The sequence below is a fragment of the Acomys minous genome, assembly GCF_964271855.1.
Source record: "Acomys minous genome assembly, chromosome: 3".
Taxonomy (NCBI): Eukaryota; Metazoa; Chordata; class Mammalia; order Rodentia; family Muridae; genus Acomys; species Acomys minous.
Window position 1 is genome coordinate 73,399,943 of NC_140485.1, and position 25,999 is coordinate 73,425,941.

General features: G+C 45.8%; 1 protein-coding gene across 16 annotated transcripts in view; it reads left to right on the top strand.

Annotated features, from left to right (window-relative positions):
• The window catches only part of PTPRT (protein tyrosine phosphatase receptor type T), a 1,106,784-nt gene that overhangs the window by 1,043,904 nt on the left and 36,881 nt on the right, over positions 1-25,999 (top strand). For 9 of the 16 annotated variants that reach the window (XM_084776217.1, XM_084776218.1, XM_084776208.1 and 6 more), the window contains 5 exons: positions 8,477-8,553; positions 18,034-18,070; positions 19,437-19,534; positions 22,369-22,428; positions 23,116-23,232. In XM_084776217.1, the coding sequence (XP_084632343.1) occupies positions 8,477-8,553; positions 18,034-18,070; positions 19,437-19,534; positions 22,369-22,428; positions 23,116-23,232 (389 nt within the window). The remainder of the gene's footprint in view (positions 1-8,476; positions 8,554-18,033; positions 18,071-19,436; positions 19,535-22,368; positions 22,429-23,115; positions 23,233-25,999) is intronic. The other 7 variants (XM_084776209.1, XM_084776215.1, XM_084776221.1 and 4 more) reach the window with 1 other exon arrangement.

Here is a 25,999-nt window from a genome sequence, read left to right on the forward strand (position 1 = left end):
GGAGAAGTAATGATGAGATCCTTCATGAGGGTGTAGTCTAGGAGCAAGAGACACTGGAAGCCACCAAGGATTTTGGAGTGAGAAATCACCAGGACCTAAATAAAGACAGAGGCTACCTGAGCACAGGCATGTCCTTTTGGAGGCAACTCTGACAAGGGGAACAGAGGACTAAGTTCCCTGGCCCTGCCCTCTTGTCTCTACCCATCCTATGTCTTTGCTGTCTGCTATCTGCACCCAACTAGATGGCCAGAGAGAGGACAGGGCCAGCCCAATGCCTCCCAGGCTGTGGTCCCTGTGCAGTAGTGGCAGTAGCACTTTGGAGCTCATTGGAATTGCTAATGATCAAGAACACACACACACACGCACACGCACACACACACACACACACACACACACACACACCTCCAGCATTGGAAGGCATGGGGACAGCAGCTGGCAGCCCATTATTTAAGCTCTCTAGTGAGACTTTGGGACTCTCATATGGTCCTCGGAGACCAACCTCCTAGATCATAGAGTCAGATAGAAAAGGTAAAACATGAACCCAAGGGCTCGCACGCACGTGTTTGCTGAGGATTTTCTCCCTCCGCCTTGGGGGAAATCTTAGAAAAGTCACTGCATTCTGGTGTATTGGAGTCTCAGACAGGTCAGGCAGAGCCAAGCTGTATAATCTGTTCTGTCAGCTCACTTGGGGTAATCTGAAGCCGGTACCCTCGGTTTCTCTGACCTGTTTCTCACCTATGAGGTCAGACTGCAGTGCAGAAAGCCCCATATTAAAAACGAATGGAAATGAAAGCTAAATCCAGTGTGGCCTTTGGTGTCATGGATTTTTAGTGTAGGGCAGTCTAGGCTCTGAGTGTACTTGACAGGACAGACGGTCTGGCGATGAATCGATACCCAAAGTCACACAGTCACATAGTGAGTGTATAGGACTGCCATGAACAGAGCTCTAATATGTCACCTGCCAGGGTGCCACATGCTTCTTGCCAACCAGTCTCCCCTGAATGAAGGCACACATACGCTTTCCGGGAGTATATGCTGCCAAAGGCCCAACTTCCTGACTGATATGCCCGGTAAAATGGTGTTCTCTTCCTGAAGGGGGAAGGGTCACAAGATGCAGAAGACACTCTACTACCAGAAAGGACTCAAGTCTAGAACAAACCTAGAGGCTCTCTCATACAGAAGGATTCTCTACGGCTTCCAGGGAGGAGTGCTAGGATGATGTAATGGGTCCCTGGACTCTCAGCCTCTAGTCTTCCTTTTCCCTCTCTGAGGATGCGCTTGGTGGGGCCTACAGTCTTCCCATAGTACAGAAATCATTGGTACCCTGCCTTATCCCTCCAAATTTCCTGTTGTCAGTGGCCCTAATTCTACTGCCAGCATCTTTGTCTTTCTCTGAGGATGTGCTCTGGACACTGAACCTTCAGCCTGTGTTGCTAGGACAGACCACAGCACTGAAGAATTGCGTGTCCTCAGGTGTTGGCCTTCAAGTGATGCCTAGCGCAAGTGGGTGTCTAACAACTCCAGCGTCCCCTCCCTAAGGTTCACTTTTCCTGTTTTCTCCACAACAGAGCTAAGTTCTAATAGTCTACTGTGGCTACTTCTAGGTCATATTCCCTCCCTGGATTCCTTTCTTCCTGCTATTTCCTGAGAGACCTTCCCAAATAACTAACAACTCAACTCGCCCACTCTCGTTCTGCTTCCACAGTTCCTTCAGAAAAGCCGCCTGGTGGGGCACTTGCCTGGGGACCTGCTAAGGATGGCAGCATTGTCCTCTGTCCTCTCTGGGTGCTCTTTGCTTCTGTTCTTCCCCTCCCCCTAGGACTCGGCAGTGGGAGCTGCCCAACCTCAGCTAGCAGCTAGCATGGATCTGTCAAGACAGGGAAGATGCACAGAATCTATGTGTGTCCTCCTTGTGTGGTGCCCAAGCTGTGCGTTCTATGTCTCAATAAGGGTAATTCAATCAAGATTGAATGTTTAGACCTTTAGCTTCGATGAGGTACCCAGGCAGTCCCGGTGGAATTACCTGCCTCCTCCTCCCTGCCCACTTGTGCAAGATGATAGCATTAACATTTCCAATACTTCTAGGAAATGGTTTTTCAGCTCCACAATTCATTGTAATGAGTCAAATCTCTTTTCTCTGAAAAATTGCACCTGTTTTTTTTTTTTTTTTTTTTTACTCTCTGCAGTGCCCAGAAGACAGGAGGAAAGATTATAAAGTATGCAAATGATATTCTCTCCCAGACCCACCTCTCTGAAATGATTCTCTCTTGAAGTGGATGTGACTTGAGATGCCTGATTTATTGAGTTCTGTCTGATGATGATGATGGGGAAAAGGAGGGGAGCTGGGGTTTTTTTTTTTTTAGTTAGAATTGTGCAAAGGAGCAAACTGAACCTTTTCCTCCAGAGTGGGTGTGAAATGACAAGATGTGGACAGGGGACCAGTGTTGGGGACTGAAATGTTGGTGGGAAATAAAGGATAGAGGAGGAGTAGGCAGCGGGTCTTGGGGGCCAGATAAGTCCATGACTACATGATGAAGCTGTCAGATTTACACTGTCTCTTCAGTGACAGGACTTCATGGAGCCTTGAGCTTCTTATCCATGAAGTAAGGTGCACTATATACCTCTCTGAGTTACTTGTTAAAGATCAAATGGCACAGTATCCGTGCAGCATCCAAAATAGTCCATGAAACACCACCCAGATAAATTCTGTCCCTTACCATCTGCCACTGATGGGGGTGGGGTGGTCTTTGACCTCATGGCCCAGTTCCAGAAAGGTCTCCTGATCTTTCACAGGAGACATTTAAAGTAAGCACAGAGCACAAGTCTGTGCTGAATAACTGAACATTCATTCGCACGCTAAAAACTGTGTGATCATGGTAATCACGTGAAGAACTTGCTAAAACATACCATGTCAGGTCCCACTTGCAGTTTCTAATTCAGAAACTATGGAGTTGGGTCCAAGTGTCTGGAGATCCACTAGTCTATAAGAAAAATAATAAATCCGAATGTATATATTTGTGTCAATTCTTTTAGCATTCTGGGTGTTCTATTTGATCTCTTTCCATCTCCCCTACAAGTCTGGCAGAAAATATGATTTTGAGCTTATGGTTGAATAAAACAAAGGTCAAGGAATGTTATGACCTCAGCCAAGTGCTACGATGATATAGTTAGGGAGAGAGGAGTCGTGAGTCGGCCTTCACAACTCAGCCAATCCTTTAGCTTTCTTCTGATGAAGACAAGAATTGGCTGTCAATCTCCAGGCAGGACAGGCTAGGATGACAAGTGTGATGAGGGATCAGCCATGGGTAGAGGAAGAATTTGATCCTGCCACACTGTCTTAGATGAACATGTGCCTTAGCATGTGCAAAGGCTCTGCAACCAGGACAAACACAGTATATTCGAGCACCTTAAGGCCAAGATCATCAAGGAAGTATTTTAAAAGGGAAGTAAGACAAGGCAGGAGGTTCCCAGGTGGGATATGATAAAGGCCTCTGTTAGTGGTAGACTCTAGTTTATTCATGCCAGTGACCAAAATTAGACATATTTTCAACATCAGTTTAGTATATATGTAGTGTGAAATGAGTGATGGTGTGAATATTTACACTACAGACATCAGTAGACATGACATATCAGACCTTGTTCCCTTTCAGAGAGCTGATAAGCAGTACAGACCCAATAGATTGAAGATAGAGTGTGAAGTCCTCCCAGCCCAGCAGCTGTGTTCACAGGACAGCTTTGGATCTCCAAGCCTTCATATTCCCTCTACCACCTACCAATGGCCACTTCTGTCGCACCTCCCACCTGCTCGGGGAGCTTGGGGGACCCATGCTCCTGCACCTCCATCTCACATCACAGTCGGGGAGCTGCCCCTCCTCCACCTGACTCTTCTTTTTCTCTTGACTCTCAAGCACTGCGTCCTAAATTAGCCGTGTTCCGAGCTTGCAAAATGTAGCCGGACCATAATGAACGTCCTGGGCCGCTTGTAAATTACCTTGTATAAGCTTCTTCCCATAGCTTGGCTGACCCATCTTTCTTGCGGGTAAACACAATTTTTATCTTTCTAATTATGTAAAGTTAGAGGAACAAAGGGACACAGAATAATATTAGCATTTCCCAGAACAGATAAATAAACCATGAGGGCACTGCCACTCTTCGCATTGCCTTTCTGGTAGACCGGTATCTAAATTATGTCCTTTAAGGGATGCTTACATCACTCTTGCCCTCTGTAGACGAACATCTCTGTCTTTCGGCATACGGACAGATGGAGAACATCGGCTTTCTATGAGTCTCTACTGTCATCCCACTGTGTACCTCATATGCAGCTCCGAACCACCATTCATTGAGTCCTTGCTGTATGCTGGGCACTATCCTTTATTTCTTTAGCAGCAATATTAGCTTTATTGAGAGTCTGAGTGGCAAGTCCAAAATTGTATACCACTTACATACTGTTTGCCCTTTCATCAATTCTTCATATTAGTGCAAAACATTAATTGCAGTTGATGGGCCAATATTAGTCCATTCTTATTAGTTCAAGTCCACAATTTACATTAGGGCTTGCTTTATATGTTGTTCAGATGTGTAAGATGCATATGTTCCAATTATAATATTTTATAGAACAGTTTCCTTGCCCTAAACATCCCATTGTGCCACCTTCCTTCATCTTCTTCTAAGCCTCTGCCAGCCACTGAGGTTTTTAGACTTCTTTCTAAAGTTTACATAGGCTTCTTTCTCTTTTGGAATATTATATAGTTAGAACCGTAGGTAGAATCAACATTCAGTGTAGCCTTTCCACATTGGCTACACTTAGCAATATGGGTTTAATTCTCTTCCATATCTTCCATAACATGTGAGTTCATTTCTTTTTATCACTGAATAATATTCCAGTATATGGCTACATCATCCTTTATTTACCCAATTCACTTACTGAGGATATGTTTGGTTGTTTCCAAGTTTACAGTCATGACAAAGTCTGCTGTAAACATTTATGTGGCATTTTTAATGTAGACATAAGATTGCAATATATCATGTAAATACCAAAGAACATGTTTACTAGATCATGTGGTGAATGGCTTCCTAATTTTGTATGAAATGGTCCTACTGTCTTCTAAGTGGCTGCCCGATTGTGTGTTTCCACCAGCAATGAATGGGAGAGCACTCCTGTTACAAGTATTGGCACGCATTAGGTGGTATTGTAGGTTTTTTTCCCACTGTTGTATGTGTAATGTTTCACTGTTTACATTTGCAGTTGCCCAGATACTTGATTCTTGGTGCTTTAATGTGGCATTGAGAACACGCTGCTCCCATAGGCTTTCTCTTCTGCTCCCCGAGCCCCGTGACTGTTCATCTCGCAAGCAGTGATCCCAGAACACAGACTCTTCCAACCCCTCCCTAATGTGATTTGTCGCCTCTTTCAGGATCCCTCCTTCCACAGGTTCCTCTAAGGCAAAGACTTCCTTGATGCCCAGGGATCAAACCTTCGTCACTTTTAATCACTCAGTCGCATTTCAGTCCACAGAGCTCTCGATTTTTCTCACTTTCTAGACTCTGATGTTTCGCTTCTGTCCAGGATTCATCTCCTTGAACAAATGGCCCCAGACTCTTAGGGATGAAGCTCATCAGCTACATCATAGTTGTGCTTTCAACTAGGTTGTCACCTAGGAAGGTACTCAACAAGCACGTTCTGGATAAATGAGTCTAAGTGTTGGTAGCCACCCTGATAGTGGGAGATGCATATAGTCTTAAAGAAGATTTGACTAGAAATCGTTTCTTTCTTTTGCTTTGTTTCTAATGATTTTTGCTTTTAGCTACATGAGGTTTTTTTTTTTTTAATGTTCAAGAAGACAATCTTCTTTCAATATTTTTAACCAGAGTCTCTGTTTCCATTGCTATGGTCTCCAGGCAAGCATAACTCAGTAAGTAAAGGAGAGTTTTGACCTGCCTCCTTAGCATAGCAGGAGATTCGTCAGTTTCATAAATAAAAGAGATTCTGAATCACTAAGTCATTAATAAGAACATTGAATGAAACGTACTATGTATTTCTCTTTCCTAGGGCTTATAGATTCTATGACTGCTGGTAGCAGGGCTTGATAGCCTGGTTCAGAGTCAGGTCTCAATCCTCCTGAACGGCTCTCCCCAAGAAGCCTCCGTCTCATGGGTACTGGGGCTGGGGACCACTCACTTGCACAGACTCCAGTAGTCATTACCTGTGAGATGCTTGGAATTCACCCCAGGACACTGTATCATGTTGGTAGAGCAGAGTGGACCTTAGAGGGTGGCTATATAATTTGTGAAGTGCTTAACTTCTGTTAGCTCCACTTTCTTCACCTGTGAAATCAGAGTCATAATAGCACATTACTATGCCCAACAGTAAGATGAAGAGATGTTCTTGAGAGAACAGTGAATAAGGTAAGGTATCTAGTATTAGGGACTTATAATGAAATCAGTAAAGTTTAAGTTCAAACTCTCCTCGGTCCTTATCCCACATCTCCATCCCATACCCACTCACAGTTGCCTCCTACCTGCTTCTCCTTCTAGGGGCTTCCACTGAAACTTCTCCTCCTTGGAGAATCAGAAAAACATGGTACCTGCTGCCTACTGATGCTTGTGATGGATTCTGAGCTAATAGATATGAATAGTGTCTTATACCAGCCCAAGGTCTGTTTGCCCATAGCTGGGCCCATTCATTCCTAGCCTTTCAGTTGGCACTGTATTACAAGGAGCTGATCTCTGCAAATTGACTTCCTTGCAACCAGGGATTCTCTTCCTTGCATCCAACTCCTGCCAGACAGGTCCATGGTGGCTCCAGTCATAGCAAGTTGCCCCAACTCTAGAGTTCTGAGAATATCACCCCATGTCTCTGTTCATCCACCCGTGTAAGGGTAGTGACTCCTTGTTGCTTTTCTAAATTATCTCACTTCTTAAAAGTGTCTTCCATCACTCAGCCAACAACTTCTCTGGTTATCCTCCACCCTGAGTACTCACGTGGTTTCTAATCTCCTACTCAGAGCCCTTTGAAAGTAGGAGCATCTGAACTTGTAGTTAATAGGCCCTACTTGTCTGTGTTCTGCCATTGCCTGGTCATATGACCAATTTTCATGAGCCCCGGTTTGCTCATTTGTAACAGGGACTAACAGAGCCATTCTGCCTCTGTTGTGAGATCACTGAAAGCACCCAATGAAGCCATTATACACTTACGCACTCACCAAGTACTCACCGATGAGGCATGGTATCACACACCTTTAGTACCGGTACTCAGGAGGCAAGGGAGTTGTATCTCCAAGTTTGAGACCAGCCTGGGCTACAAAGTGAGTTCCAAGACAACCAGGGCCACACAGAGAAACGTTGTCTCAAAAAAAAAAAAAAAAAAAAAAAAAAAAAAAACCAAGTACTCACTGCATGCTAATCCCTTCTTGGGCTTTAAGGAATGGAACAAGGACCAAGGTAGCTAATGCCCCTATCTCAGGAAACTTCAGTTACTACCAGCAAACGTGCCTATAAACTAAAGAGGAATACTGTAGACACCTAAAGGAGGAACTGGTTTGCCCTCACTAACTCCCGCAGGCCTTAGAATGCCCATATATCTCTCTCCAGCTGAGTGTGAACCCCATCTCTGCCCTGGAGTATGAAGGAATTGTTAGGGGTGACGTATGCAATGGAAGGTTCACAGTTATCCATGTAGCTGACTGAGGGTCCGCCCCACCAGACCCAATCAATATGTTCCCTAGCAGGTGTATATTAGCACGTCAGAGTTGACTTTAATTAATTGCAAAGGATTATCCAGCTTTTTTCTGATGTGCCATTTAAAATGACTTTAATTTGGTGTTATTTGAAGCAAGCATGCTATCGACTAAAGTCCGTACATCTTGTTTATGTCTAGATTGTGTTTGAAAGAGCATCCTCAGTAACATGAGTTTTCGTTATTGATGACCTCTTTTATAATGATTCAGTCCTCAGTTTAATGGTGGTATTGATAACAATACATTACCAGCAACCTGTCTGCACCAATGCTCCAAGAGACAAACATAAAGTAGTTTGTGTCCATGGGGTAAGACGTAAGTTTGCTGTTTTTTTAGCAAGCATGGAAATGGAGCATATTCACTCATATACTATGACCTTACTTACATACTGGGTGTACTTATGTCAGTCTCTCTTGTATTGTTCCACAAAGCACGTATTTCTGTCCCCATATTGATGATGAAATCCCTAAGCCTTAGGAAGCAGGTGCCATAATACCTGCTCAGGTAATGATGAAAACAAAATCAAAATAGAAAGTAGACATGGGATTCTTCTTTTTCTTCAGATCTGTCACCTCTCTGTACCTCTACTTCCTCATCTATAAATAACAGATAAGTGTGAGAAGTGACACACTACCTGGTGTGCAGAACCTAATTGGTGGCAATTCTAAAGGAGGAAAGCATTGACCCCTCACCCTCACAGCGTCTCATCTAGCATTCCCTGCCTTTTGTTCTCTCTCCAGATGACCACTCCAGGGTGAGGCTGTTGGTGCTGGATGGAGACCCCCATTCTGACTACATCAACGCCAACTACATTGACGTGAGTGCCTTGACGGGGATAAGCAGCTATTGGCTAGAGTTGACTATTCGGGCTCAAGATCCTACTTAAGAGCTGTCTTTTACCTGTCCATCAGAAGGTAGTGAGGACATGTCTAAAGCAGTGTAGCCCTTCCCTAGTTTGTATGACACATGTTGATTATCTACCCAAAGCTGCATCTGCTTTCAGGAAACTAGAGTCGTCTGTTCTTTGGATCCCCGGGGTAACTGCTAGCCTTACGTATTCAACCGATGCATTAACTTGCACGTCTGTCCGCTCAGTCATTCATTTGAAGGGACGGCCATTGATGCAGCAAAATGCTCAAAGTACCAAGTGTGTGCTAGATATTATGAGGCCCATAAAGCTAAAAATGTCAGGGTCTCTACCTTCAAAAACAGCAGAAGAGAGATAAGCTATGCACACCCATAGTGAACTAGGGTAAGCTAGAACGTAATGGCTGTCATAGGTTCAGATAAAACACTGTCAGGATTCAGAGGAGGAGAGCATCGCTTCCTCCATCAGGAATGCAGAATACGATGTGAGCCAAGGCTTCAAGTGCAAGTAAATCAAAGTCAAAGCGAGAGATGATGGGCCTTTGGTTAGAGAACTGCTCTTGCCAAGAGGAAGGAGCTTGGAAAGAAATACATATCATCTGTGTCTGAGTGGTGGAAACAATTCAGTGGAGAAAGCAGAAAACGAAGTTGATTTGTGTGTGTGTGTGTGTGTGTGTGTGTGTGTGTGTGTGTGTGTGTGTGTGTGCCATCATGCTACCTTAGAACCTATTTTAAAAAATCAACTAGATCCTTGATGACTTAGGAGTTTAGACTCTGAAGGCAGGAGAAAGCTACCTTTCAAGGAAACGCTTGAAGGTGTTTGAATGTGCAGGACCCGACTCAGCACTGAGCTCGACAGTTAAAATCCAGGGGAAAAAGTAAATCGGAAAGAGAAGAGCCTGGGATTAACAACCAGATAGGAGAAAGGCTGCCCCCATATTCCAGACACTACTGAGAAAGGGACTCAGTTCAATCAGGAGCCAGGAAGGGTATGCACAGAAGTGAGAGTCTACAAGAGAGGGACCATGGCTAGCGTTGCCTAGTTGACATCCCAGCGTTACCGATCCAAGCTGACTTCTTCAGGTCTCAGCTCGGGTTCCAGAGGCCTTGAAGAATGACTCCGAGATCCCTATTGTTCCCCCAGACTCTCAAAAGTATTTATAGACGAGCTATGAAGCATAGTGGCGTGTTTTATGGATTTACTTATGATACAGCCAGAGCCAGATGGTTCATTAGTTCAACAAACATTTATCGAGCCTTGAGCCTGACACTACCCCACACTTTACACTTAGGGAGCACTCAGCCAACAGATGCCAGCCAATCCAGGCTAGATTGTGCCCTTCCTTTTCTCCTCCACCTTGATTATGATTATGTAGAGGTGACTGTCCTAAGGGAGGCCACCCACATATAGCCTTACATGCCTGAGCTGCTAGAGCTATCTGGCCTTTGTTATATGAATAGAAGCACCCATTAAAATCAAATCCCTAAAGGTACGCTCAGTCCAGTATGGGTCATCTGCCTGCTCAACCCCAGCTATTCCTTGGCCCTCTCTGCTCTCTTTTGCTTTGGAGCTGGTAGTTGTGCACTTGTGAGCATGGGTATAGTGTTCAGGGAAGGAAGACTGCTTTCTCCATGCGGCAGACTGATAGGACAGCCGGGGATGACAGGAAGAGAGAAACCAGGGTACCTTCCTGACCACATGCTATCTGCATCTCCAACTTCCCTCAGTTTGAGTTCTTCTTCCTCCAGTGCAGCCTCCAACCCTGCAGTCTTAGGATTTCTATCTTGCATTGTTCCTATCAGGGCTCTGGGGACTGGTTATCTAGAGGTGGACCCAGAGTTCCTCTGTGCCATCACACTCCGCTAGAGCCTGTAATAGCAATTCACCATATTGAATTCCCTCTGCATGTTCAGAGTGGTTCCTACTTCCCTACTGGGTCCCGCCTGACAAAGGACCTACTGTGTGACCAAGCCCTGGGTCTAGCACTTCATCAGAGATGAGAAAGTGTAGCCTCTGTCTCTGTCGCCATTCAGAGGAACCCAATTCTAAGTAGCTTGTCTCCAGCGAGAGTGAGTTGCTCCAAGCATCCACTGACCACGCCATTAGCTTCCCCTCTAATATGCATTTCAAAAGTACAGAGCTGTGTACTGGAAATGCTGACCTTTCAGACAAGGATTCTGTCTCATAAGAAGGGTTGGAGAAGAAAAGAGACTTTTCCAGAACAGGGCCTGTCAGACTAAAGCCTCAAGAGAAAGTCAAGTGAAAAAACTGCTTGAAGAAGATGACACCTTAATCCTGCCTTAGAAGGGTGACAAAGAACCACCTGTGTCAGCATGAGCTATAGTAATCTAAGAATTAGTGATCACTTCCCACGCCACCTTAAGCACTGAATAAGCACCCCTAGTCCCCATTGCCGGGTGAGTAAGATGGGTTACCTTCCACTTACCTACCAGTCAAAGGAGGTAAGAGAGGGGCAGCTAGAGTGAGGATCAGGAGCGCAAACTCTGTTTCTTCTAACAGTAACAAGCAGCGACAATGGTAGTGTCCCTGTGATGTGTGCTTCACGTGAGTCAACTTGCTCAGGCTTTAGAGTAACGCTTCAAGGTGGTTCTTAGCACACTGGCCTGCTGATGGGGAAACTGAGACTTGGAGACACTGAAAAGCTTGCCCAGTGTCAGTGACAGAACCTTGGTATGAACTGTCCCAGCCCAGTGCTCTTTCTTCTGGTCTCTCATCTACTCCTGACATGATCCCAAAGCCTACATTTAGTGGGCACTCAGCCAGCGCATGTCGATATGGGTTGGGCTGGTTACTTTCTTTTCTTGCCCACTTGGACTGTGGTCAGGTGGTATGACGTTCCCAAGGATATAGTACATGCATAGCCTTGTGTACCCAAGTTGCCATATCTGGCATTTATTTTCTAAATGGAAATTCCCATCAAAATGATTTTTATAGATATTTACTCAATCTACAGTAGAGTGAATGCCCTGACGACATGTAGAACTGAGAAAAGATCATGCCGTGTAGGCAACAAATGAAATTGCTTTAGATGCAAGTGGCTCTGTACGGTGCCAGCACTAATCGGGTCTTCCATTTCTGTCCTGTTTTATCATTACAAAGTATTTCTGCAAGCCTTTCAAGACAGGAAACCAGGGATTGAGGTTAAGAGCACTGCCCTAGGTTACACAGCTAGACTTTAATTCTCTGCACAGCTAGAGCACAGCTTAGTCCCTCCCTCTCCACATATGAAGTGGATGGTGCAGACAGGCCAAACCTCTGTACCACATGCTGTCCTAATAGGCTGTGTCAGGCCCTGAGCAACATCTCAGTGGTTAGCATCAAGGACTAATGAGACTACAGTCATGAATCTCAACCTTGTTGGGCTTGTTGAATGCAGGCCTTTCTGATGAGTAGCTCTGATAGCTCTGGGTAAAGTATTTATTCATTCTAATAGCTGCAAGATGCAGTAAAAAAAAAAAAAAAAAAAAGCACCAGCCCACATGTATGTGATAACTGCTATAAATTACCTATTGGGGTTCCAAGACAAAACAAACTGGCTCACGGGTGTCAGCGAGGGAGAGTTTAGTAAGGGCCTGAATGCTACTGAAGCCGACTAAGCAACTGGGTTGTGTGTGGCATCTTGGGGCTAGAGATGGCAAATGCATCTCAGGAGTTCTATGGCTAGATAAGACAGGGCTATAAAAGGAGTGGAGTTACTGTAAGGTCAGGCCGTCTTGCCTTTGGTAAGCAGAGGCTGGCCCTTGCTGACACAGCAAGGTAGAATCTGGAAGGGCTTGTACCCTAACCTAACACTGGCCTCTGAACATTTCTTCCCTTCCTAGTTAGAAAATGCCCACCCCCTCCCAGAAGCCCGAGGACATGGGAGCTGACCTTGCAGTTAATCTGGTCACCTCCTGGGGTACTGAGCAGGGTGTGGAAAAACAATGGGATGAGAAGGGGGACAAAATGACAGAAAACACAATTACCCTCTTATGATGTTAGCACTCTAGGGCAGGAAGCAGGAAAATCACATGAACTGCGACCCTAACTGATATTCCAGTAGAACCACATTCTTGTGCTCTGCTGGGGATTCCTGATAACCAACAGAGTCAAGGTCAGGGGTATGAGCTCTCTAGTCTTTGCTGCTTTGCCCTGGTCTCCACCAGAGCCCGCAGACTATTCTAGCTATGCAAGCTAGAATCCCTTCTCCACAACTGGGTTAATAAATTGACAATTTATTAAAATGGCTCTGTTTGGATAATGCGCTGGATGAGGCCAACCCTGACAGAGCCTCTGGAGGCTGCATATGCTGTTGGACGAACCAGCCCACTGGCCTGTTTGTTTGCACACCCGAAAATGTATTGGCCACTTGATTCTGTTATAAATTACCAACCTGGTAATAAACATCATATCTGGGTGCCCAGGAAGTAGCAGATGCAGGAGTTCAGAGTGAGATAAATGCATTTTGGATGCAAACCTCTTTCCGATTGCTCACAGACAGATGGAGGCAGGCCCAGCGCTGGTTTGCAGTCAGTCTGTGTGCTGTGTAGGTGGGACTTAAATGAATTGAAAGTTCTTTTAAGGTTACGAAGTTTTCTTCGCTAGCTCTTGGGAAATCCCCAGAGGAGACCCAATTGAGCAATCTGTTTCCTTTTATCTCCTTTGCTGAGGAATCTGGTGCTTTGGATTTTTTTCCTCCGTGGGGACTGTGTGGGTTTCTGGAGTCCAGAGGTCGTTTTGCTCAGATGCAGCATGAGGACAGGCATGTGGCCCACATGCTTTCGGTTTTTACCAGACTAGCAGCCAAAACAAACATTTCAGTCCTGAGAGCATAGCCATGAGTGAGCCAGGTACGGCCTGGCCCTGTACTGTAGACCAACCGTAACCTGAGAGGAGACAGACAAGGATGTATATGAATAAGCTATCTGGTGGTTAGTGCTTTGCCGGAAAGGAAGCTAAGGAGGACAGGGAGATGGTTTGGTTGGTAAAGCGCTTACCTTGAGAAGTTGTAGCATTCACATAAAAAGCCAGGTTTGGCAGCACCACTATAATCCCAACCATGGACATGTAGAGGTGGGAGGTTCCCTGGGTTTCCTGGCACACAGCCTAACTGAATCAGTGATCTCCACATTCACTGAGAAGAGTGATTGATAAAGACATTTGACATCAAGCTCTGACCCCCCCACACACACATTTACACACATGCACCTCTACACATACAAATTCATGTACACACAAAAAAGAAGTGTGAAAAGCAAGCTAGGAGTAGGGGAGAGAAGCAGTCAGTGGTCAGATGAGTGCTGTCTCGGGCAGTGACTGGCTGTAGAGCAAAAGTCGAAAGGAGTGAGAGAAAAGACCATCTTATTACACGAGAAGAGACCCAAGTGGCCTGGTGCTAAGTCTTCTGGACAGATATGTGACCACTGCTTCTGAAGAAGAGCCATATGCCATAAGCAATGGAAGAACTGTAAGCCCATGAGCAATGGAAGATCTGTAAGCCCATGAGCAATGGAAGAGCTGTAAGCCCATAAGCAATGGAAGAGCTTTAAGCCCATGAGCAATGGAAGAGCTGTAAGCCTATGAGCAATGGAAGAGCTATGAGCCCATGAACAATGGAAGAGCTGTGAGCCCGTGAGCAATGGAATAACTGTAAGCCCAGGAGCAATGGAAAAGCTGTAAGCCCATGAGCAATGGGGACAGCAGTGGGGAGGTTAGGTGAGTGAATGTTGAGAGCCCCAAACAGAAGCTAATTAAACCACCACCTCCCTAGAACACATCCCTCTGTCTTCATGGCTGAGTCAGTCCCCATGGGTGCTCTCCAGAGTCCCATGTCTTCCCTTGGAGAGTGGTATCCCAGTTTGTAGATGTCTGTTAGCTCCTCTGAAGCAGAGCCACATCTACTTGGTTCACTTTTTCATTTCCAGTGCCTTGTGTATAATAGAATGTGCCCCTTTAATGCTTGCCAGCCTGGTCTAAAATGAGTGTACAAACAGTGAAGGCACAAAATAGTGGGCCTCAGCAGTTCACCCTCATAACTAATGTGTGAATTTTTTTTCCCAGAAATTTTTTTACTGTTAACTTCTAAATACATTTGAATCTTTCAAAGCCTACTTTCTTCCAAGGTCTTTGCCAATGCAAATCCAGACTCATGCCTGCTTCCTACTGACTTCCTGAGGAAAGCTGCACCCAGCTCTGAGTGGTGTGTCTCATGACCAAGGAGATGAAAAGTGCAAAAGCTCTCACTGTTGCCCAGGATGAGTGCAGTAAGAGGGCAAACACAGAGAGATAGCTGGGGGTGCGGGAAGTTCAAGATGAGGATGAGACAAATAGTTAGTTTAAGGCAAAGCACTTAGATATTACCATGCAATGAAGAGACAATGCAGACTCAAGTAAAAAAAAAAAAAAGACATCCTCAGGTGTGTACTGAGAAGCCCACTATTGCAGGAAGCAGATGAACTCCCAGGAGTAAAAGTGGTTTCTTCAAGGACACCAGAAGGTTGATGCTGTGGCCCGGGCCGGGGAGGATGTGGACTGTGAGAAAAACTGATGATGGAGATGGCAGAAGAGTTTAGACATAAGAAACCTCCTCATCCTGGGCTCTGTGGAGTCATTTTCTGTTCCCAAACCTACTCAAAAGACCCCTGAGTCTAATTCTTCTATCCAGCATGCATAGCCTGTCCATTTTTACTTGGAGTGACAGATGTGCCTTCCCGTCCCTTTGTTCTTGGAGGAGGGCTCGGTTACTCCTCACAAGGGAGGGCCCATCTGCCCAGCAGCCTCTAAAGGTTCAGTATGCACTGTTAATCATCAAAGGATCTCAATGAATGTTTGCCAAATGAGCAATAATATAATTATGATGGCAAAGACACACATGTGAAATCTTGGAATTGTGTCCAATAAATATTACAGGAACTATCGTATATTAACTTTTTAAATCTTATTTAATATACTTGAAATAGTCTGATTGCCATTTTATAAAAATACCGGAGATACAGTAGAATTAAATAATTTATCTTAAATGACCCATCCTGGAAGGGACAGAGCCAAGACTTATACCTGCCAAGACTCATACCTAGGCAATTACATGCTATGTTTTCCTGGTTGGTTTGTTGTAGCTTGCTTATTTGGTATTTGCTCTGAGTCTGATACTATATAGGACCTGGAGAAGTTTCTATAGGAGTCAGTTGTGTCAACTGAGTCTCCTCATTAAGTATATGAGACCTCTTGCGTAATCATGGTGTGTGGTTAATCTAACCATTAAATCGGGTTTTATTTTTTTCATGGCTATAACTGATGATCTGAGTAAGGCAATTTAAATAAGGAAAAATTTATTTTGGCTCACAGTTTCAGATGTGTCAGTCAGTCTATCCGAACAAAAGGCTGTGGCAGAGCACATTAGTAAAATCACAGCCAAGAAGCAGAGATGGGGGCTATAGGAGCAGAACAGAGCAAGATGGAATTCCCCAAATCACTCCCTCATTCCCCCTCACAAGGCCTAGTTTCCTATTTTCCCTTTCTCCCAATAGCACATCACATTATAAATCCATGAGGACTTAGTTCACTCCTTGGGCCAGAGCCTGCATGGCCTAATTGTCCCAAGACGGACTTAGGGGAGTGTGTCATTAGTCCTCTAAGCATTTCTCAATCCACTCAAGTTGACAGTGAAGATAAGCTATTGTGTAGAGACTTTCTGGTCATAATGCTGGTCTTGGGTCAGTGATGGCAGGTACTCCAGATAAAGTATGGACAGAAATTAGGAGAAACCTGCCCAATAGTTACCAGATAAGTGAATAGTAAGGCCCACAAATGTACACTAATGACTAAGTAGTCAATTGACAATGGCTCACATACTAATTTTTGATGTGTCGGTTGGATCCAGGGCTTCAGAGTTGCCACCAAAAAAAACTCTATGGCAATTCTGGCTCACATGCTCAAGGAAGACTCGAGACAGCTCAGCTTCTCTAACATTCTTTTACAGTTCTTGAACTGAAACAGCTGTTTGCCAAACTTTAGGGTTTATATTGTCCAGGAACAGCTAACTCTAATGGCAAAGTGTGTCCCAGGACTGTCAGTCAGCAACACTTCTAAGACTGTGGCAGTGACTCAGCCTATAAAGTACCCATCACATAATCATTAGGACTGAGTTTGGACCCTAGCATGCATGTAATACCTGGTCACATAATGAAAATTTATACTCTTAGTAGTGGGGGAGGGGAGGGAAATTGATGGGAGGATGCCTGGAGCTCACTGGACAGAGAACTTAGCTGAATCACTGAAATCCGGGTTTAGTCAGAGACCCTGTCCCAAAAAAAACTAAGCTGGAGAGCTACTGAGGAAATCACTCAGTGCCTTCCTTTCACCTTCACATGCATGTACACACATTCATTCAATCATGTCCATAGAGCCCAACACAGACACACACACACACACCAACACACACACACACACACAAACACACACACCAACACACACACACACACCAACACACACACACACAAACACACACACACACAAACACACACACCAACACACACACAAACACACACACACCAACACACACACACACCAACACATACACACACACAAACACACACACACACACACACACACACACACCAAATAAAAATTTAATGTGTATCTATCCAGCCATCTTGTCACTAAATGCTAGTCATATTAATGATCTATACTAAACCTAAACTTTCATTCAATATAAATACACTAGACACACTGTTCCTCTGTAACAGAGGAGTGCCTCCATCCATGCCACACTTAATTAAAAGACAGTGTCATCTTCATCCTCTTTCCTTGTGACTAGGATGTTATAAGCCACCAAGTTAGTTCTGTGCCAGACCATGTCAGGGCTTATAGGAGCACACTCTGAAATAGCCATGGAATTCACACGCTAGTCTTCGAGTCACCACATAGTTCTTGGCTGTCTGAGTTCACACTTCCACATGGTCCTTTCTGTACCTAGAACTTTCCTGTCAGCAGATAGAAGTGATGTGACAGCCTTCCCATTTCCTTTCTCTGACTGACAACCCTGTGCAGTCAGAAATAGAACTGTCTTTTTGTTTCCTCCTCCAGATGCCCCACTAGGCCTAGTATTGGGATCCACATATGACTGTGGTTCAGAAACACTTGGTGGTGGTTGGTGTGCACCATTAACCCGACATGCCTTGGGTGCATGTGCTTATGGCATGCCTATGGCAAACCTGTATGGGCCCCTGGCAGGTCACCACAATAACAGCTAATGCTGAGTGGCTGCTTAGACTGCACACATGATTTTACATGGCCTTTGATACTTCTCTAGTATGCTGTCCCCATTTTACCTATGAGAACACTAGGCAACTGGAAAGAGATGTGTATTAATATTGTGCTGTTTTGAAGCTTTGAATGGAAGCTTCACTGTGTTTTCCTTCTGTTATCCAGGGGTACCACCGGCCCCGGCACTACATTGCAACCCAAGGTAAGTGTCTCAGAGTGACCTCAAGGATATCAAGGGTGACGGGTTTTTTTGTTGTTTTGGCTTTAATTTTTTTTCTTTTTTTAGAAATCTGGGTAAGCCTTGCTATCCATTCTGTCTCTCTGTGTGTGTTACCCCAAAGCTCGTTCTCCACTAACTGGCCTGGCTTCTCCTGAAGGAAGTGGATAAACTTTCACAGACAGAGAAGCCAGAGAGACAGGGCACCTTGGCCTCCAGAGAAAAAGTCCACTTCGGAATGGCAGCAGAAAGAGCTGTCACTAGGAAATGTCATTAAGAGGGAAGAGACCATGTCTGGGTCGACGAGATAATAAAAGCCTCAGCAGGCCACCTGACAGAGGCCCCCAACCCTTCAGCAAGTGCATGTCCACAAGAGAGATGCAGCCAGTTGCCCTGGGAAGCAGTGTGACAGTATGCCATCCAAAGGCTTAAAAACGGCAAGGGACAAGTCCTGCAGACAGTTATGTGTGTGGACCATGACGTATATAAGAAGCCTTCTTCACAGTGTTATCATGTCATCTGTAATGGGGAAAAGTGAAAAATCTTAAATGCCCAATAATAGATAGGATTGCTAAATAACAAATATATGGTGTCTCCATGTTGTAGAAAAACTCTGTAGCTATGAAAAGTACCATTTTTGAGGACATGAAAAAAATACTCATAGAAGACCTAGTGCTTATTGCAGCAGATACATATGTACACACACACACACACACACACAAACAAGACAAAAAACCACAGAAAAATACTATCCAAAGTTTCTTTCAAATGCGTGAATTTTAAAAATGATGAAGGCACAGGATGTTAAGAGTCATTTCCTAGGAAATTGCTCCTATCTCCCATTCCTTCCTTTTCTGACCTTTTCCTTCTTTCTTTCTTTCTTTTTTGTTTTCTGTGTTTTAATCCTTCCTTTCAGACGAGTGTCTCCAGCATTTGTCAAACTAAAAACTATGGACTCTCGTGCTTTTGGCAGCTCCATCCTCCCCACCCTCATTTCCTTGCTATCTCTCACTGAGATCCTGCTGTCCCTCGGACACCATATAAACTCTGGTCCAGATAAAGTGGTCGATCAGGGCAGGACATGGAGCTGCTGGGCCGTGCATGAGGGCGGGGAGGATGCTGCAGATCCCGAGGATCTAAAATGTGGCCTTCCTTATCCCTACTGTGTTCTGGCCACAGCAGACTCAAGCCTCCAGCCTCAGTCTCAGCTGCTTGGTGTCCCACTCGGGCTCCCCTGGCCTCACTCTCACCCATTCATACAGAACCTTGGTTAAGCAACCAGGAGAGACGAATCGTTCTTCAGCCTCTTGGTACCAGCAGCCTCTAACCCCGTCGCCTTCTCTGTTGGCAGGTCCGATGCAAGAGACTGTGAAGGACTTTTGGAGGATGATCTGGCAGGAAAACTCTGCCAGCATCGTCATGGTCACAAACCTTGTGGAAGTGGGCAGGGTAAGCTGCCCCCCTTGAGTCATGTGGGAAGAGAGGGAGGTGGAGACTCAACCCGGTGGCCCCCATTGTCTGCATCGTCCCAGCAGCGTCCAAAGTGTTGCCACACCCTTACCGCAGCCTCTAGGGATGGGAGAGACCATTCCTCCTACCTCACATCTGAGCGTTGTTCTCTTCCTTCAAGTCTCCCATCCATCTCTATCGTCCCTCCGTCGATGACGTCATCTCATCTATTTTGAGGAAACTAAAGCCATCAGATGTGAACTCTCTGACCAACTCATCATAGACTTACAATCTTATTTGTATCTACAGCCATCTTCACATCCTTCCCTTCTGTTGTCAGGTCTAGCTGCGAGAAGGGGCTGTTTCTGTTGACCCTGGGTGGCTGAATATCAGCCATTTCTTATGACAAAGCCCAATATGACAGACAGTAGTAAGTCTGCCCTCGGATAAGTCAGTCACCCTTAGGAAGATGCTTCCTGAGAAGTCACTGTGAGCCTTTGTTCACCTCCCTCCTCATCTGTTAGCCCAACATTCTTTATCCATTAAAGAGCCTGGTGGTCCCCCAAAAGGAAAGAATGAACTTGCTCTAGCAGAGCAGCCAGAGGGGCAGGTCAGGAAAGCACCCCGATGTCCCGGAGAAGCAAGTGACACATTCAGCTTTGAAGGAAGGACAGAGGGGCCTGTCACTAGGCTACATCATTAAAGGAAGGATCAATGAAGGGCAGAGCAGGCGAGTGCATATTCTCTGGAGCACCCCAACAAGGCTTGGAGATTTTCTTATACTCCCTTTTCATTTGAAAACAAAAAACAATGACTGTTCTTCACCGCTGAGCTGTTTCCCTCGGCAATCCGTACGCTCAGTGCTTCCTATCTCAGAAAGACAAAAACCACCATCAAATGAGCCACAAAACAGTAAAAAGGATCCATGCATCTGCTAAATGGGCAGTAGGGGTTGGGAGGGAGGGGTTGATGGAGATGAGAGAACGGTGAGCGAGGAAGAGAGTCCTCTGGATAAATTATATTTACGTATAAAATTGTCAAAAGCCCCCACAAAATTAATAAGGCTATAACATAATTTTTTTAAAAACTTTTAAAAGCCAAACAAAGGTGCCCTCCCTGTTCCCACTTTTCTGCTGAATCTCGAGGACTCACACAAGGCTCTGTGTCTCCACTTGGTTTTCTTCTACTCACCTCAACCTAGCAGGTCTCTCCATTCCACCAGCAGCGATATTGTCAACATTACTCCCTGTTGAAAAACCCAGACACCCACCCCCAACCCCTCCAGCCTCCCCCCTCCCCCCCCCCCCCGTCACCTCTCCACCTGTCTTCCCCTCTCAGCAGCATCTCACCCTCTATTACCTGCTCTTCCTCCCCTGCCTGGGAACCTCACTGTTACTCAGGGCTCAGGCCTCTGTCTCCCTCTCTGGTCTCGGTCTCTGTTCACTGTTTTCTGTTCTCCCTCTCGGTCCTAAGTTGTCCTTAGGTATAGCTTAGAAATTGGACCGCCATGTCCGGCTTTGCTTTTGCCCCTTTGGTTAACTCTGGCCTGTGGGTGGATGGGTGGGCCACACAGTCGAAAGGGCTGATGTACAAATATCTAGACTCAAAGGGCTCCTGTAGTGTATGCAAACTATAGCAAGAGAGGACAGGTAAGATTTTATAGATAGTCTATTAGGATAAAGTGCTGGCCATAGTAATGGGGAGGAAGAAGTTATCCATCCTGTCATAGTGTGTTCAAGGGTGTGGATATCTCGTCGCTAGTCGGAGGGTCAGGGCCAAGTGAGACCTTATCCTTAAGCATTCGCCATCTGGCCCAATCCCAAGTTTTACAGATGAGAATTAAATGCAAAAGGGGCAATACCTGAATCAATCAGTTATAATCTCACTTTTTACTCTCATTCTATAATACTTGTAACCTCCCCCCCTATTCAGCCTGCTCCCCGTTATTCAGCTACTTCCCCCAGGGAATAAGACTGGGGCCTCCTCCATTCCAGTGGGTAACAAATGCAGCCCAGAACTTGAGCACTCCAGTCTGGCCCCATAGTACGCTCCACATTTTGAAAAGAATTCCCTCCAATGCTGGACTATGACTGGAAACTGAGCCTGAGAGGGCGAGCAGTTTCTTAATGGAACTCCTGCCAGCGGCCAACACAGACACACGACATCTTATTTATCCCATAGTAGTTGCACAAGGCGGTGTTCCTGGTTATGGCTCAGACAGCCTGAGTTTGGTCCTTGCTCCATCCCTTGCCGGCTGTTGACTTTGAACAATTCTCTTGGCTTCTCTATATTTAAACTCTCATCTGTAAAATGTGGGTGAACATATTCTCTAAACTCGTGGTGACATATAATTAACATCCAAATAAGTCACAGGACACTTAGTCGGCTATGCTAGACAAGGTAAGTACCAGCTTTCATTGGCTATAGGAGCCTGAGGCTCTTCCTAGAAGGAACTTACCTCGGAGGTCTCAGGATCAAGCAATGTCCATTTGTCTCCAAACCCTGTTGCATTCTCAGTGTTTCCCTAAGTGGGTTCCATGGGAAGCTAGTCTGCAGGATGACTAGTGAGCAGAGAGTTCCATGGTTAAATACGTTTGGGAAATGCTGTGTCCTCTGCCCCTGTTGGAAAGCCCTAAGATACTTTTTAGTAACATTAGCGCCTTTGAGGATCTAAGACATCTTTTAGCAAAGCAGCTCATTTAACTTTGTTGAAACAGCATTTCCCAAACTCATTTGACCACAAAAAAACCTCTTTTTGTTTGTTTTGTTTCTTTTTTGTTTTGTTTTGTTTTGTTTTTTGTTTTGTTTTGTTTTGTTTACCTAACACCTATTAGCACCCAGCGGAACACACTGTGGGAACTGCCACGCTAGGCCGTGCGGCGTCCCCCGGAATGGTAATAACGCTTTTGTTATTTTAAAGGGGGAAACTATGATTTCTTTTTTTCTCTCTGTGGAGCTTAGAGTCAAATGTGGGAACTGATTGCTGGTAGCATAGGTCCCCACCGCTGGGGCAGAGAGCAGTGGCACATCTTCCCTTTGAGCTCAGGATTGTCTGTCTCTTCCCCAACTAAGAGCCTTTCTCCTTCCAGCCCCCCCAGGGACCGCCTCTTTATAAAGACCCTCTCCTAATCACTTCTGCTTCTACCTCCTTGCTGTTTCCCACCTGAATTTCTCATCCTTGCTCTGATAATAATGGCCAGCCGTGCCGTGCTGACACAGCAGGAAATAAACAAGTCACCAGTCTCCTGTATTATTACCCATCTGCTAAGTGGGGATGATAAACCTCCCATCTTACCTGGTTCTTTCTGATGGCTTAGTATAGCAAGGCACTGGAAAATCACAAGGATCTGTAAGAGAAGATGACTCTGTTATGACAATGGCCCCAGTGACTATTGCAGTGAGTTAGGCCCTGTGCAATCTGCAGATCCCCAACCACTAAGCACCCCATGGGCTGAAATGCCTCCAAAGTCACCCTTGGGTTTATTTGGATGGGAAAAACCAAAGGAGGTGGCTTCTCGTGCTCTGCACTCTGTTCATGTACTCTCCTCCCTGTCCACTCCCTGTCTCTCACTTGACCACAGGTGAAGTGTGTGCGATACTGGCCTGATGACACAGAGGTCTATGGAGACATTAAAGTCACCCTGATTGAAACAGAGCCCCTGGCCGAATATGTCATCCGCACCTTCACAGTGCAGAAGGTAAGTTTCCCTTCCTTCCTGTAGGAAGTCCCTCCTCCAAGCCAGTTGGCTGGTCTATTCCTTCACACCTGCCATGATGGACAGAAGAGTAATCAGAGTAGTCTTGGCTGTTACAGTGGATTCCTCAACTAGAGAGGCAGACTTCAACAGACAATGCAATGGACTAAGGGTGCATTGTGATGAGAAGTGTAAGGTGCCGAAGGGCGGAGACTAGGAGCATGGGAAATTTAAATAAATCCCATAGAGCCAACGTAATTTGTAGAGAAAATTAGGATAGAGAAGGCTCCACTCAAGGAGAAGTTGGGAGGAATAATATCCTTTGCCAAGGGCCAAAAACAGAGAGTGTGGAGGGCAAAAAGATGCCAACATTTCCCAGGCTGAGAATCTAGTCTGGGCCTGATCTCAGCCAGGGCTAATTTGGTCCTCTGGTGGATGTCTGACACTATCTGAAGACATCTGGGAACACTGCACCTTGAGAGTGGGTAATTTGTTACTGACATCTAGTGGGTGGAGGCTAGTAGTGCTGCTTAAAAATCCACAACACACATGATAAAGAATTCTCCAGTCCAGAGTGTCACATCCAGGAGTGTCTAGGGTGAGAGATGCTGGTCTATACATCTGTGCTCCTGCTGGCTGTGGACAGGCTACTGAGGACTAGCCTTCAGGCTGAGTCAGCTGTTGCCATTTAAGGATGTACATCCAGGAAAGGGGACAACTGGGAGGCGCCGGCCACCAACACTGTGTAATCCAGGACCATGAAGAGGGTCCGAATGGGCACCAATCTCCTCTAGTGAGTCCCCAATTAATGTTAATAGAGGCTGTATACAACTGCATAGCTCCAAGCCCAGACCCCAGTTGGGGGGGGGTGGTGGGAATTGCAGCCTGCAAGGCATGTTGAAGAGGTAGGGGGTCTTTCCATGATTATCTTTCTTTTCTCTCCCTTAAACAATCATAAAGAAAGCCATTGCCTATAAGAAACTTCACTCATGAATCTCCCATCAGTTTCTCCATGGGCTGTGGACAGGTGATCAGCAAACTCTATCAAGAACTTCAGGAACTGATGTTGAAACCCAGGAAGAGAGCAGGTAGCTTACTACTCTGCTCCTGGGGTAAGCACGGTTCCACCAGGGACAGCATAGCGTAGATGGGGAGGGCGCACGACAGTGTTGGAGCTGTCCTGCCTCTCTTCCTTTGTCCCTGAGTCAACCCAGCTCTGTCCCCTCCCTCCTAGCCTTCCTCTGCCTTTCATCTTACTCCATCTTAGTTTGGAGTTCCCGACAGCAGAGCCCAAAGCAACGGGAGTTTGAATGAATTGTGCACGGAGAGGAGCCTTGTAGGAAAGGGGGTAAGGGACCTTAATAGGCACCCTGCTTCGGCCTGACTCCACAGGGTCTTGAAGCAGGAATTTCTCAGCAGACGTAGCACTTACTGAGCCCCCAAGAGAGCCCCCAAGTCATTCTGGAGGTCCACGACCCGGGAGAGCCTTCCGTTCTGGGCACACTGGACTATTGACAAAGCCGGCTAAAAAAAACCCTCCCTTGTGTCAGATGGAGAATGCTAGCTATCCCCAGGCAACCCAGGGATGGGATGCGGGTCCAGCTGGGGGCTGTCCTGTCAAAAAGGGCATCATGAGCTGTCTCCAGACAAGACACAGGAGCTGAAGAGGCTGCACCATTCCAAGAGCCAAGATCGGTTGGACATCACCACATATCTTGAATCTGTTATCCACAGAGCAGCCACTGGGGGGCCTTGACATCCTGGTGCCCTTGAGATAAAGTCAGGGCTGTGACTAGGGTTCCAGGCCTCTTCCCACCCCACCTAACCACATCCATTCCTGCCATTCTCCCGGCTGCCTCCTGCATCCCTCCAGCCCTGATCTGTCTTCCTTGTGACTATGTACAGCACTCTCTGTAGCCTGTCCCCAGTCATGCATGATGCACCGCTGGGTCCTCGGTGTGAGGTCACACACATCAGCTTCGTAGTGATGAGGAGTGCAGACAGTGCAGCCACGTGGTCAGTGTGCAAACCATCCTCTCACTATTTGACACATTCTAAACCCTGCTGAGCTTCACTCCCCTTGTGAAGAGGATATAACAAGAGATAAGGATAGTATGCCCGACCCAAGGAATAAATTAATAAATACATGGATGTGTTCAAAGGAGTGCCTGGGACATCACCAGGGCTTAGTAAATGCCTGCCATTGTTGCCGTTGTTGTGTTCCCAGACCTCAGTCAAGGATGTCTCTTCTAAGAAGCCTTCCCTGATTTCTCCTCCTCTTTAATCATGTTAGATAATTCCTAGTACAATGGTTTTTGACCTATGGGTCCCACCCTCTCTGGGGGTCAAATGACCCTTTCGCAAGGGTCGCCTAATGCCATCAGAAATATCAGATATTTACATTATGATTCATAACAGTAGAAAAATTACAGTTAATAAGTAGCAATGAAACTAATTTTGTGGTTGGGGAGAGGGGTCACCACAACATGAGGAACTGTATTAAAGGGTCCCACATTAGGGAGGTTGAGAAGCACTCCCCTAGTAGATTTAGCCACATGGGAGCCTTCCTCAGTCAGCGAGACCATGAGCCGTTCCAGGAAAAGGAGCTGTGGCTGAAGCCACCTCTTCTTTGTGCCTGGCACATGTCCAGGGCAAGATGACCCTTAGTGATTATTACTTAACAGGAGGTGAACAATAAAATAGATGCTTCCTAGAACCAGCTAGCAAGAATGCCTGCTGAAGACTTAGAAGCAAGATAGATACTCATACA